General features: G+C 36.0%; 1 protein-coding gene across 1 annotated transcript in view; it reads right to left on the minus strand.

The window, feature by feature from the left end:
- The window catches only part of PEX7 (peroxisomal biogenesis factor 7), a 65,964-nt gene that overhangs the window by 36,191 nt on the left and 15,075 nt on the right, over positions 1-14,698 (minus strand). The window contains exons 6-8 of the mRNA XM_037045668.1: positions 10,912-11,018; positions 8,831-8,944; positions 6,986-7,041 (exon numbers count right to left, since the gene is read on the minus strand). Coding sequence (XP_036901563.1) covers positions 6,986-7,041; positions 8,831-8,944; positions 10,912-11,018 — 277 coding nt within the window. The remainder of the gene's footprint in view (positions 1-6,985; positions 7,042-8,830; positions 8,945-10,911; positions 11,019-14,698) is intronic.

The following is a 14,698-nucleotide window of genomic DNA, read 5'->3' on the forward strand; positions in this document are numbered from 1 at the left end:
ATCTCACATATAACTTGAGAATCTAATACAGTATTTTAATAACTAGTTATATTATTCACTTAACAATAGATATATATTTCCCATAGTAACATTGCACATATTTAGGAATATGACTTTTGGGAGGAAAAATAACACAAATAGAAATCCCCCAAATATAGGAAAGTATATATATGTGATAAATGGTTATTTTTAAGTCTTAACTTTATTAAATGAACAGATTAAAAATTGTACACACAAAAGCAGAATAACATGACTGCTAGAAATGAAGAAGTACAGGGAGAAAGTAAAAAGTGAAAGAAAAAAACTTACGAGGTAAAACTTTCTGGGGGCCATAGTTCTATATCACACAGAACACTTATTACTTTTCAGTGAAACACAAGAGCTATATACAGGTAAAGAACTTAAAGTTTTTCTCTACTAGATATAATAATATGTCCACATAAAACAAAAACATAGAATATATTTCATGATGCTAAAATATCCATCATATCATCAATTTTTTATATAATTCCTTCCATGTGAAGTATATTCAAATAAAATTTTAAAAGCTTAAAAAACTAAACAAAATATAAAAATGGGCAAATAAGTAAAAACACATTTGAAGAGCTGTATTACAAAAACTAGCCATCCAAAATCCATTATCAGTGCTAAAAATTAAGTAGGCCAGTGTTGGTTACACACTTTAAATCTTTTTCTTTTTGTCTGGCTTTTTTTCTTTTTGAAATGGCTTTTCTGGCACTAAAAATATCATCAATCCAATGAGATTTAAGTTTTTTTCGAAGATTAACTCATATCACATGGATTAAAAATCTACCCAAAATGAACCTTTTTTGACCTTTCCAATGAGTGGCCACACACACAAATAATGAGAGACTAAACTCACACAGGGCATTAAGTACAATTAAAGTCATATACATAACATGTTTTTAGTTACAAATATGTATACATATAATACATACATTCAAAAATACATATATAAAAATCTTTTAAAGATTTCATTTTCCTTTTCTATTTTCTTTTCATATGAAAATCTTTGATAATCCTATATTGAAATACAGTTATTTTACCTGTGAAGCAATTTAAGTTTTTTACTCCACTTCATATTAGGAAAACATTTACCAATTTTGCAGAAAAAAAAGAATTCTAGGTTTCAGGCTTGACTACGGATAATATTCCAATTAACTTGACAAATAATGTAGATAAATATGCGAGTCTAGCAGGGGAAGGAAGGGAAGAATTGGAGTCAGCGGAAGGCGCCTGTCTGGACACTCAGGTGCCTACAGCCAGCACCCAGCTGAATATGCAGGCCTAAATCTCTTCTGGGAGGTCAGAGTCAGGAAAAAAAGGGGTTGGGAATTATCATTTAGGGTGGGTGTGTCAAAGAGTACTAAGCCAAAGGCCACCAATTTTAAGGGAAAGAGAAAGAGATTCCATGATGAAGTATGGTCAGAAGAGAATGAGAAACACAAGAAAGAAAAAGATGCAATCACTGGGGCCGGGAGTTTCAAGAAGCAAGGTGTGGTCTACAGTGTAAAACGCAGCAGCGGCAAGGCTCGGAGTAAGCAGTGCTGACAATGGGCTGGATCCGCTGTCACGGGGGTCACCGTTGGCTTTTGCCAGAGAAGTTTCAGTGAAGACGTAGGGGCTGAAGCCAGTCGTACATTAAGGAGTAAAGGGACATGGAGCCCTACGTGCCTAGGACTGTAAGCTTTTGGGTCTATAAAAATGCCTAAGAGCTGAAAATCAAAATTATTTTTTAATTAAATGTATATAAATTAACAATATTTACAACTTTTGTATTAATGCATTTCATTCCATCTGAAAACAATTTCTAGATTAGATATTTCAATTTCACAAAAATTCCTAAATAAGCATGAATGCCAAGAAATCATAATCAATCATAAGTGAATTACTCATTGCCAGATCACTTCAAAAGCAAAAGTATACAAATCTTGTCAACATAATCAGCCCTGCTTAATCAGTGACATTGATCCATTTTATAGATTCAAATGATACGGAATAAGACCTTCCAAGTAGAGCAGCCTGGGACTGTAATGGCCTTAAAAATGGTCCTGGTGAATGGAAGCGTAAAGGAACAGACACTAAAATCTTGGCTAGGAAGGAAAGAGATACATAAGACAGTAAAGAAAAATAAGCCCTGGCTGGTGTAGCTCAGTGGATTGAGCGTGGGCCTGTGAATCAGAGAGTAGAGAAAAATACAGGATAAAGAAAAAGTTACCGGCTGACAGTCCATAGAGACTTGGAGACTGATGACACAGGAGGAAAGAGAGGTAATTCCATGGAGTAAAGGAAATAGAAGTGCATGGGAGGAGGAGCATTCATGTCCAAGGGTAGCAAACAAGAATGGATGCAGAAACAATGGTAAAGACATAGATAAATTTTCAGGACTAGAGCAGAAATTGAAATAATTTGAGCTTGAGCCCTATAACATCTTTTTAAGAGAGAAATAAGGTCTTTCAGTGAAAGTGCAGGGAATTGGGTTGAGAATAGAAGCAAAGGTTGAGGACAGTGAAGAATTAGCACAGTACTTTCAAGTACGTCCTCTTATGTAATTCTCATAGTCGCTTTATGAGCTTGTGAGGACAGATATTACTAGTTCTATTTTACATATTAAAAAACCTGGACTCTAAATTATACATTAAAATTGCTTATTATAATCTTTTTCAACTACATATTAAACATCTAATACTATTTAGATTTTGTCTTTCCAAATGTTTAGATACAGCTATGACACTTTTGTCTCATGGCAGGTCATAGAGCCACAGAACCATGACCTAAGCCATTTCTCTCCCCAGAAGCATTAAGCATCTTTTCCCGGTTCCCAGTCCTGCTCAGAAGTCACACAGAAGCAAAGACAAATACTTAAAAATGGAGAAAAACTAAGACTGTGAACCACAAATTGTGATGATTTCTAAGCATGATTAGGTACCTACAAGATTTTAGAGTAATGTAGTCCGGATTAACACATTCTCCTGAGACAAATCTACATTTATGAAAGCATGGCATTTCCTAACTCCGTGTTCAGGGACACTAAAGTATATAGGTAACACAGGGAGTGGTTGGTAGGATCAAGAGAAAAATGACAATTCTGAAAAGGAAGTACAGGTAGTCACTAGACCTGCCCCTTTCATCAGAAAAGAATAGTGGAATGGATTTAAGATATCCCTTCATTGATGGGCTCCAAAAATTAGAAAGACCCAAATTAAAACTGTCAGGGATACTAAAAACGAGATCCTCAAAAGATCAACGCCCCTTCTCCGTTGGTCAAGTCTCCCAGGATCCCCAGAGGTCTCTGAAACCCAAGGACTAGATTTCACATGGGAGATCCCTTTTGGGCCGGCAGTGACACTCTGTAAGGGAGAAGATTCAGAGTTCCTCTTCATTCTGCACAGCCTCTCTGGAGGATCTGCCACCTACACGTGGTTGAAATCCCTTCCTCCGGTTTCTAGCACACACTGCATGCTCCGGGGTCTCCTCCTGTTTTAGGTAGGCTGTTGCCTTCTCTCTTCCAACATTAATTGATTCTTATAGATAGTCTTTTTGCTCTTTTTCTCTAAACTTATGTCCCTTTGATTTATTTGTTACCATAGGTAGTTAGCCAAATATTAATAAAGGAAAGGGAGCAAAGGGAATTAAACATTGAGCTTAATGAACTGGGGAGCATAAGCCTGTCTGCTTCACCAGGAAGCTACAGCTTCACACCCCAGGGGATCACAGCATTTCTCTGCAAAAGGGGTTAACACTCCTCTCTTCCCCGCCTCTGGTATTGTATTGTTGGGGGTTGCAGAGGGAGGGGCTATACCTTAGGGCCTATCAAACTTGGGAAGTTGATTGGTTCTTTTGAAAAAGCACCTGGTCCATCTCAAACCTAAGCTAATATAAAGGGGACCACACAGGTCTAGCAGCTACTGGGGCCCACAGCAGACTTCATGGGCTCCGAAAGGACTAAGCTTTAATATGAAGCCAAAACTCTGGACATTGGCTTTTGTTTTGGCTGAAGACATGGCTGGACTTTTTCCAAGGTGGGATGAGGGGAGATGAGACATTGAAAACCTAGGGGGCAGCTTCTATTTCCACGTGAATAAACTACCTGGCCACACGAGTTTCTCATGTGTGTGTCCTTGGAATGCTTTCCTCATAATCCTCATAATCACGGAAGAGCCTAATTCTTACTAACAACATATTCACTCTTACAGAATGAACTATCAGTTAAGTTAATGGCCTTCAAATTTACATTTACAGCCCTAACCTCCTGCCAATGATCCAGCTCCAATTTCAGCTGGAAATATTTCAGGTGGACGGGGAACAACTGATAACTTTTCTTCTTTCCTGCCGTGTTACCATTCTTTGACTCCCATGCTAAAAGTTCTATAATCACTCTTTACTATTTTATATAGATTGTTAAAAAAACAAAACCCAGTTATGGTATCATTTTAATTGAGAGCTGGGAGCTTCAGGGTGATTAATTCTTGGTTTGTCTCCCTGCTTCTATTAGATCAGTAAAAAAAAAAACCCCAAGTTAGAGCGTGTAATTTATCTCAAGGCATTATAATTATTCTATTAGTAGTCTACACAAAACAAAGTTATACAGCTTGTTCCATATCAAATACTGACTCAGAAATAGAAGAGAAGAAATTCTGGGTAGTTGAGGCAATGAGGCCAACAAAAAGAACAATTAAAACTATATAAAACTCAGGCCTTCAACATTCCAAACTTCGAATTACACGTAAAAAGAAAAAGGAAAGCAGAATGCCAATAAGCTGTGTCTCATGTTCCAGCTGCAAGCCTCTGGGGACATGGAGGGCAGTTTAGGAGAAACTGAAGTGAACAGAGAAGAGAGGAGCAGAGAGAAAGTCTTCAGCTGTTAAAAAATTTTAAAAACTATTATAAAAATAAAATGGATACAATAATTCAAATAATTCACCTAGTAAAAAATCACCTCAAGAAAGCAAATAGCAAAATCGAAGAATATAATATAAGATTCTAAACTGAATTACATGTCTTTAAACAAGCATTTGGGGTCATAAAAAGTCAACTTTGGTCAATGTGGTATAAGAATAGATTTCGTCTTTGTCCTGGTTCCTGGCACGGCCCCTAAAAACCCTTGGAATTTCCTGAATGATAGGAAAGTCTCTTGATATTCATAAGAAGCCCCCTTTAAGCACACCTGAGTTCATGCTAATGTGGTGATTTAGGGTGGAGCCCCTACATAATCTGAGAGGATGGGGCTGGGAACCGGAAAGAGCAAAGTTCCAAAGCAATTGGAACTTTCAACCCCAACTACCATCCTCCAGCGAAGGAGAGGATGGCTGAAAATTAAATTCTATATACCTGAAGCTAATATAATATTGTATACCAACTGTACTTTAATTAAAAAGAGCTTTGCATTCCAGAACGATATTTTTTAAAACCCTCTTGAACAGTCAGATTGGATGAGCTCCATGGTCAGCGAACACATCCATGTGCCGGGAGGGTGGTTCACCCAGGTCCGTGGGGACAGAAGCTCCTGCACTTTCAACCTTTACCAACCTCTCCCTAGGAACCTCTCCATCTGTCTATCTTTATCCTTGATAACACCTCTTAAAATAAACTGGTAAATGGAGAAGCCATTCTAAAAGAATTATCAAACTCAAGGAGGGGCTCGTGGGAACCTCCAATGTACAACTGGTAGGTCAGAAGTACAAGTGACAACCTGAACTTGCCACTGGCATCTGAAGCGGGGCAGTCTTACAGAACCGAGCCCTTAAACTGTTGGATCTGATGTTATCACCAGGCAGATACAGAAATGAGTTGAATTTGTAGGAGACCCAGTTGGTGTCTGTTGAGAACTGGAGAACTGCTTGGTCTGGGAAAATCCCACATACACCTGGTCTCAGAAATATTGATGATAGAGAACAAAAATAGAGTTTTCCCCTTACAATCAGAAATTCAAAAACAAAAGAAGTAGACGCAAAACAGAAAGTGAAACAGAGCTGAATGAATACAAGGAGTAGAAAAAGAAAGGCAAAATCATGCTAGAAATGAAGACAAAATTACACGCTGCCCAAAGAATACATTTATTTGAAAACCGAACACAGCAGAAAAACAAGAGAATAAAAATGAGATTTTTTTAAAAAAGAGTACAAAGTATCAGAGAGAAGGCATTTGATATAGAAGACAGGTAAAAGAGATTCAATTTATGTATAATTAGAGTCTCTGTAAAAGAGACAATAATAGATCAGAACTAGTATTTCAAATTATAATCCTAATAAAAGAACCCACTGAACTGAACTCTCTGACCTGTAGTATGCAAATGGAACTATAACAGAGTCTCCAGAAAAAATGATCAAATAACTTACAAAGACAAGAGTATTAAACGGCCAACAAAATTCTCAAAAAAACCCTAAAACAAGTCAAAAATGATGTAGTATTTCCAAAACACTATAGGAAAAATGTAAATTTAGGAGTTTATACTCAGTTAAGCTACCCTTCAGGTGTGGAGGATACAGAGAAACACCGCAGACATACGCGGGCTCCTAATCGTCAGCCCTTCTTGAGGAATCTACTGGAAGAAAAACTTCACCAAACCAATGGATGATAGGGAAATTTCAGGGAAAACAATGATGATGAGTGTTTAATATACTTAGTTACATATCTAAAAGCAAAACAAAGGTAAAAATAGGAGTGGAAGAAGAATGTATAACATGACAGAAATGTATGTTGCATGTTCTGATAAGGTATAAATAAAACTCAAAATTTGATGGAACGGGGAGAGGGGCAAAAGGAGAGTAAGTGCCTTGGTTCCATATGCAACCAAAAGAAATTAAAATAAATACCATTAAGAACTCACAAAGCAGTGGAAAATTTTCAAATGTGTCCAGTTCACATTTTTTCATATCAGTAAGATAAATAATATTCTCTAAAAATCGCAAAGACATAAATGCCACTTGGTATTTCACAATGAAACAATCAAAAACTACCGTACCTTACAGTAAAGTCATACGAGCAAGAGGCCAGTACGGAAGCATGAAATGGTGAAAACTACAAAACAAAAAAAACAATGTGTGAAGTTAACTACATTTATAACATGTTACTTCATGTGGTCGTTCCCATGAACACTATAATAAATTCAAGTGCAGTCAGGGCCGTCACTTAAAATTATGCTTTCCTAAACCTTATGTACTCTAAGGCAAAACACTTATTTTTTTACATTTTCCAAAGAAAGTCATTACTCAAGGTTTTTAAAAGTTTATTTAGAATAAAATATTCCCAAAACGTGGCTATTTTGGAAAAATTAAATACAATTTCATGGTAGCTATCTAAAAATGGCTCCTAGAAATATAGGGGATTTAAGTATGTGGTGGTAAAATATAAATTTATTATACCTCACCAATTTTATGAATACATATTATGATTGTTATAAGCACAAGTATTGAATAAACATTTAAATGTTAAGTAAAATATCTTTAATATATCACAGTTAATGAGAAATGGTATGAAGCACAAAAATCTTAACATTTAAAGACAGTATCTTTTACATAAATAATATGCAACATACTTTCATAAGCTTCCCTTTGCAATTACATTTCTGTAGTGTTTTTCTTACCAGTACTTTAATAGTTAACATATACATAATAACTACATTTACAAATTCTCTAGTTTGCAAAATACTTTCATTTCATTACCCCATTTCATTCTTAAAAGCACTGTGAAAAAAATAGAAAATATTTTCAACTACTAAAACCTGTGTGCCATTAAAAAAAATGCAAGGCACAGTGTCTCACATGTTAAGTCACAGGCAATAAAATTTAAAATATTAATTTAATTTAAATTTAAAATTTTTGAAATAGGAATAATATTTGAAATTGGAATAATAATATTCAATAATTACTGAAAAGATCAATAAAGTACTTTTCCCTATTAATGTAAAAAATAAAGATTGATAATCAGAGGTGTGACTTATTGAGATATGACTTATTAAGATGTTTTCCACAGTGAGACTTAGCAAAATCTACCTAAATAAAAGCTGGAAAACTAAGTTACGACTCTCAAATTTCTTAGGAGCAGCAGGAAAAAGTTAACTCATCGACTCTGTTGTTCACAGAGTGGAAAATTTTCTATACCCCAAATGTTTGTGAAATTTATATTTACTATCATATTAGGGAAAAGAATTAACCATTTTTCTATATGAGTAACAACAATGTAATAAGATCTTCCCACTGAATGAAAAATTATAAAGAATATAATACTAAAACTAATTACTATAGTTTAAAAAAGTATTAAAAGGAATAGTAGATTGAGGATAACGGAATTTAAACATTTTTTTATTTAATTCTAAGTAAAAACTGGCTATATTGTCCCAATTCATTCAATAATTATTCATATATTTTACCTAATTTTAGCTTTCAATATTCATTATCGTTAGGTAACAAAAACTTTCATAAAAAAGTCAATAACCCCAACTCATAAATACCTTTATTGATTATATTTATATATTTTCAAAGCACATTTTATTAATTATGCTATCACAGTTGTCCCATTTTTTTCCTTCCCCTTTATTCCCCTATGCCCTGCACCCTCCTCCCACCATCATTCCCCCACCTTGGTTCATGTCCATGGATCGTACATGTAAGTTCTTTGACTTCTCCATCTCCTACACTATTCTTAACCTTCCCTTGCCTATTTTGTACCTACCATTTATGCTTCTTATTCCCTGTACCTTTCCCCCCATTCCCAACCCCCCAAAGGTAACCCTCTATGTGATCTCAATTTATATTTTGATGATATTTATATTTCATTCTATATATAAAAGGAGAAGATAAAAATTTACCTTCACTCTCCTGATAGCATAGGTGTGGCCGAGAAGCTCAAACACTGGTTGTCGAACATTCCTCAGGTCCCAGCCTCTCAAACTGCAATCAACTGCCCCAGTCACCAGCAAATTCTGAAACCAGTGCAGAGAAAAGTTAACCGTGACATCTTTTCAATTAAGTAGTTTCCAGGCTTTCCTGCTAGAAACAATATCTATTCTCTGGTAATTATTTAATCAGAATGCAGGAGTCATTCTTGAGAAGTTATATAACAAATATAAAAAGTAATCAAAATATAGGTCATAAAAGCAAAAGTTAGTATATTTGAAAGAAAAAGAATTGCATATGCTTTCTGTATGTGATGGAATACTACACACAATGGAAAAAGGCATAGTTCCCTTCCAATCCACCTTTAGTAATATTATTAATAAGCATATAATAGATTAAAAATTGCATCTGACAAGTGAGCCAACCTTTTTCTTTGGCATGTTGTGAGGATTTACCAGGCATTAAAAGGCAAAAGGCCTGTTAATTTAGGAATATTTGAAAAGGCAAAGGGTATAAATGAAATCTTTATGTATTTTTCTAAATCTAAATCAATCATTATTTCCAATTCCCACAGGCATGCCTTAATGTAATATCTAATCATATTTGAAAATCTATGCAAATAATGGTGAGCCTCCTTATATTTGGCTTTACAGTTCTTGCTCTATACAGACCCAAGTAAACCCGAAGTTCCTGGCTAAATAGGCCAAGTACTGGGTTCACACTCAGCCCCACGCACATCAACCAGAGCAGTAATTCACTGTCTGAATGTGCTGGGCTTCAGTATAAACTCATTTAAAGATAAACTTCAGTGGGCAGGGTTGGGAATATAAGACAGAAACCTGTACTTGAACAAGAATTAAATAAAAATTATATTAAAAAAATAAAATAAAATGAATAAAGATAAACTTCAATGATTCCAAAAATTTTTTTAAACCATTCTCAAGTGTATATTGTCATCTTTTTTTAGAATCCAAATATGTAGTCCACAGTTTCATTTTCCCATATGGAAAATTGATTATGATGTAAGAGATTGAACTATAGTTACCAGCACTGAAATTTTTTATTTTGATCAAGTATTGCTATTGAATAGGTGCTGTATTTTCTTTTAATCTATTTTATTTCTTTTTATTTCAAAAACTCTGCCAGTATCATGTTCTCATTCTTTAATTTAAAAGTGGGGAAAAATGAGGCTTAAGTTTTACCTCTTTGTCACAGTCAATAGACCACTTGAGATATACATATCTCAACACATATTTGATCCATTGCTATATCTAATACACATGTTTCTGTGATTAAATGAAGCTTTGCAAAAAGTTACAAGTGNCCCAGCAGGGGATGCACGAGAAGCAACCATACATTGATGTTTCTCTTCCTCTCTCCTTCCCTTCCCCTCTAAAGATAAATAAATAAATATTAAAAAAAAAAAGTGGGGAAAAATGAGGCTTAAGTTTTACCTCTTTGTCACAGTCAATAGACCACTTGAGATATACATATCTCAACACATATTTGATCCATTGCTATATCTAATACACATGTTTCTGTGATTAAATGAAGCTTTGCAAAAAGTTACAAGTGGGCATTGCTCCCTCTTTAGAAGAAGCATGAAGTCTGGTTAGGCTTATAGGGAAGATAAACAGAGAATATAAAAACTGATGGACTGTTAAATTAAGAATCAATCTACAAATAGTTCAGCAGCCTCGTTAACAAAGTGAGTAAGAATGAAAAGCAAAAGATGACACAAATTGGCAGGTTACGAGCAATAAAGAAAAAATATCACATAACCTGTAAAGCAGTTTCTCAACCAAACAAGTAAGGCTGCACTGCTGAACTTTGAGAATTTCTGTTCTTTATTCTGCCTGTTTCGTGTGCCCTTAAATCCATTTAACGCTATTGTAAGCCACTCACAATTGTCAATTAGAAATGAAAGGGACTGAATTTAACTTAATGGTCCATAAACACCACCAAAGTCCACATCAACAAAGATAAAATGAAATCTAGAACCCTTCAACATTAGGAAAGGCTAAGCAAATCAGGGCAGAGCCAGACAGGGTACCTCATCGTATTTACACCAGTCACAACTCAGAATTTCTGCCTGGTGTGCGGGTACCACGATTCTGGCTCCTGCTGACTTCATGTCCCAGACTCGCAGAGTCTGGTCACCTGGTGAGAGAGGAAGACTTGATCACACTCCATCACACCACCTTGGATGCTCAGTGACATGTACTCATGACGACATCATGGGAAACACAGAGCTTTCACTGAGAGGATACTGCCATCTGTAAGTAATATGTACACATGTGTTGTTTTTAACTATAACAATGCATAAGAACTAGTAAAAGTGATGAACTACAAGAAGTAATGCACCATGACAATGTGTTTTAGATCAGTTCAAATCGGGAAAATCTGAATCTCACACCGAGAAAAGCACAATATCTGGTGCATCTTGCTTTAGGAAAAGGCCCCCCCAAATCCTCCCTTCTAATAAATAAAGTTAGTCCCCTGTACCAGCATACAAGAAACAAAACAGTAACAATTTCACTATTAAATATAGGCAAAGTCTACCAAGCCAAAACAGAGAATTTTAAAATCTTAGCTTTTACGTTAACCACATTTTAATCAGCTAGCCAGAGGGATTTTTTTCTCTTTGGAAAGAAATAACCTGAAAAAATTTTTAATATTATTACAAAATTGCTTTACATTGCTTAGTTGGACAAAGTCACCCCTGGTTAAATGGTTTATATCTGTTTGTCTTGAATTTTTGCAAACTATGAGGAAACAACAAAATAACCAAATGAATAAAACCAAGAATAAATATGTATATCTACATCAAAAGTAAATTACAAACAACCACTGGTCCCGAGAGAAAGCTAGTTCATCTGGATGATAAGAATGTGGCCTATGGCACGGTGGCAGTCAGAGTCCTGATGTCCACTGGTGATTGCGGGACGCTGTAGAAGTTACGTAATATGTGCGTCTGAGAATGATTCCTCACCACTAAGAAGAAGTATGCGCTCTTGGAGGGCTCCCCAAGAATTTGGTGCATTGAGGTTTCTGTAAATCACCTAGCATGGCTGCCAGCAGAGTAGATGTTTTAATATGTAGTATATAAAGGTGCTACATTATTAAATTATTCTTTAAAATTTAAAGAATATGTATAGCTACATATATTTTCCTATAGTATTTGAAACTCTACATCAGATCATTTAGCTAAATTTAGGTATTTCAGACAATTTTTTTCTGATTTCCTTGGAAACTGCTTAAGAAAGATAAGAATTAAACTGTTGGGGTAATGAAATGTAGAGGTTAGGAATGAGGACTCTGCAGTTCCAGAGCTTCTACTCCAGCTGAGTCATTTGGCAGCTGTGATGTTTAATCAAACGTGATTCTTCTTTTCCAGACCTATGATAATATACCTTCCTTACAAAACTGAAATAAGAAAAGATGTAAAAATATAAAATAGGAAACCATACTTATGATTAGAAGTCATTCTTGTTAATTATAACATGAATAACAAGCTAATATTTACTGAGTGCTTACTGCATGCCAGAACACTATGTGGTCTGAGAATCTTACTGTACATGTGTTAATTTATTTTATTTTATTATTTTTTTCAATTTTTTTATTTAATTAAGTGTTAATTTATTTTAAACATCACAGCTGACGTAGAAATTTTGATCATATAAAAAGTAATATTTGTACTAACTGATGAAGGAAGAAACTGAAGCTCATGAAGATAAACCACTCAAGATAGCAGGCAATGGAATCAGGACCTGAACCAGGACCTGTCTATACCCACAGTAACATGCCTCCTGATGTTTCTAGAGAAGTACCACACCATCAGTGCTGGCTGCTTCTATTCTCTTACCTTATATGTTTTTTCTATAAATGGGGGAAAGCACACTCAATCGCACACACACGCATGCACAAACACATCTGTTCCATGCTCTCATATTTTCCCCAGTGTTACTTTAGAAGTAAAATACTAGAACACTGCAGACGACATTGGAGCTCTGTCGTAGTCCCAATGGCTTGCCCCACCTCCTTGCCCAGAGGCCACCGCAATCGGGAATTTGGTGTACGTCCCTTCAGTCTGTGTTTCTGTAATACTTTTACTACTTTTTGTGGATCTATAAATACATGCTACTGCTTTGTGTGGGGGATTTTTAAAAATTTATTTAAAAATACCATCCTATTATTTTACAAAAGGTTGAAAATCACTCTGATAGAAGGAAGTAACATTTTCAGATTTGGCTATGGATGACAGGGATGAGAAGGAATGATGAGTTTGGAGAGCCAAATGGAAACTGTTCAGAATTGGCAGAGATTAGAGCTTCAGACATCTTCAGAGGCCCTAATTACAAGCACTGTCTGTGTGGTCTAGTCACCAGTCGGCAGAATTTGTTTTGGAATTCTAAAGAACTTTGATAACCCGATCTTTCATGATTTTCCCTAGCCTTCGGAGTCTAGTAAGTCCACAGTTAACAGCGTAGCTAAGTTCTGTGATTTTGAACAAAACAATTTACAATGAAACCAATTTTACCGTAAGCTAACTGATACAAACCACAGTTAAGACCCTACGTCATCTCTTCAACATAATGACAAGACGCTGAGTGAAACTTTATTTGAGGACCTGCTGTATAAAGCAGGGTCGTGTGAGTGTCCACGTCTGGTCTGTCAGCAATACTCTTCTAGGAATGGCGTCCACTTCTCGCCGTGCAATTCCAGAAAGGCCTATGTGTGGTTCAACACAGCTGACCAATGGCCAGTGGCAGGTCTTCAACTTACAAGAGAAACTAATCAGACAGGTCCCAGCAAGGCCAGTCATAGTATCTTATTCCCTGCTCTGACCACAGTGGGCAAGTCAAAGGTAGGTACTTGAAATTTTTCTAAACTATAGCTGAAAAATAACGTCAGTCCCTCTCTAATAATAAAATCTACAGGTTATACAACTGAGGAGCCACTGGTGGGCATGGGTCTCACTGTAACGCTAGCCTGCAGAGCCAGGTCAATAAGCAGAGAAAAGTCCAAACCAGGAACAGAAAACGTGTCCTCAGGACCTTCAAGCATCCCCTCCCTCTCTGGGGTTGCTCTTCAATAAATTCTACAAAGGCCTAAAATAGTTCAAGTTCTATCACTTGTAGGCAAAGGAAAGCACTGATCATCGTGGGGGGAGTGATGAAGTTCATTTGAAGCTTCAGTCTCTAAAAAGCCTAGCCCCAAACAAAAACATTTGATTCAGCACAAGGCTTCCACTAAAACATAGGAAAAGCCTAAAGGACGTACCCCAGCTTCCAAAAATTTATATTTAATGTTAGGCTGAAACTTTAAAGTCTGCTATAGTTATGACTAAAGCATTGTTTAAAGTTCAATGAGCTTGTCTTCCCCTCAAAAATTACATTATATGGGCATGTGAATGATTTAAAGTGCCAAAACATTACAATGAATGTTGACTAGGAGATTAAGAACTGTTATTCTAGCAACAATCTGAATGAATTCCACAAATAATGTTGAGCAAAAGAAACCAGACACAAAAGTATAAAAACAGGCAACATTAATCTATGCTATTAGAAGGCAGCACAGGGGTCACCCTGAGGCAGGGGGGCAGTAACGAGTGGAAGGACGTGAGGGAGGGCCTCTGGAAACGCTGTGCCTTGATCTGGCTGCTGGTACACAGATGTGTCCACTGTAGAAGCTCATCGCCTTGTGTGCTTTAGATTACACACTGTTCTGTAAGTGCATTACACTCCAGGGAAAGATCAAACAGCAAAGCCTGGGTGGTTGGTTATGCTAAACTTCTCTGAGAAAATATTTTGGTTCCTCACTATCATACTCAAGCACTA

Source organism: Sturnira hondurensis, unplaced genomic scaffold (genome assembly GCF_014824575.4).
Source record: "Sturnira hondurensis isolate 20B ecotype Veracruz unplaced genomic scaffold, ASM1482457v3 Scaffold0004474, whole genome shotgun sequence".
NCBI classification, from domain to species: Eukaryota; Metazoa; Chordata; class Mammalia; order Chiroptera; family Phyllostomidae; genus Sturnira; species Sturnira hondurensis.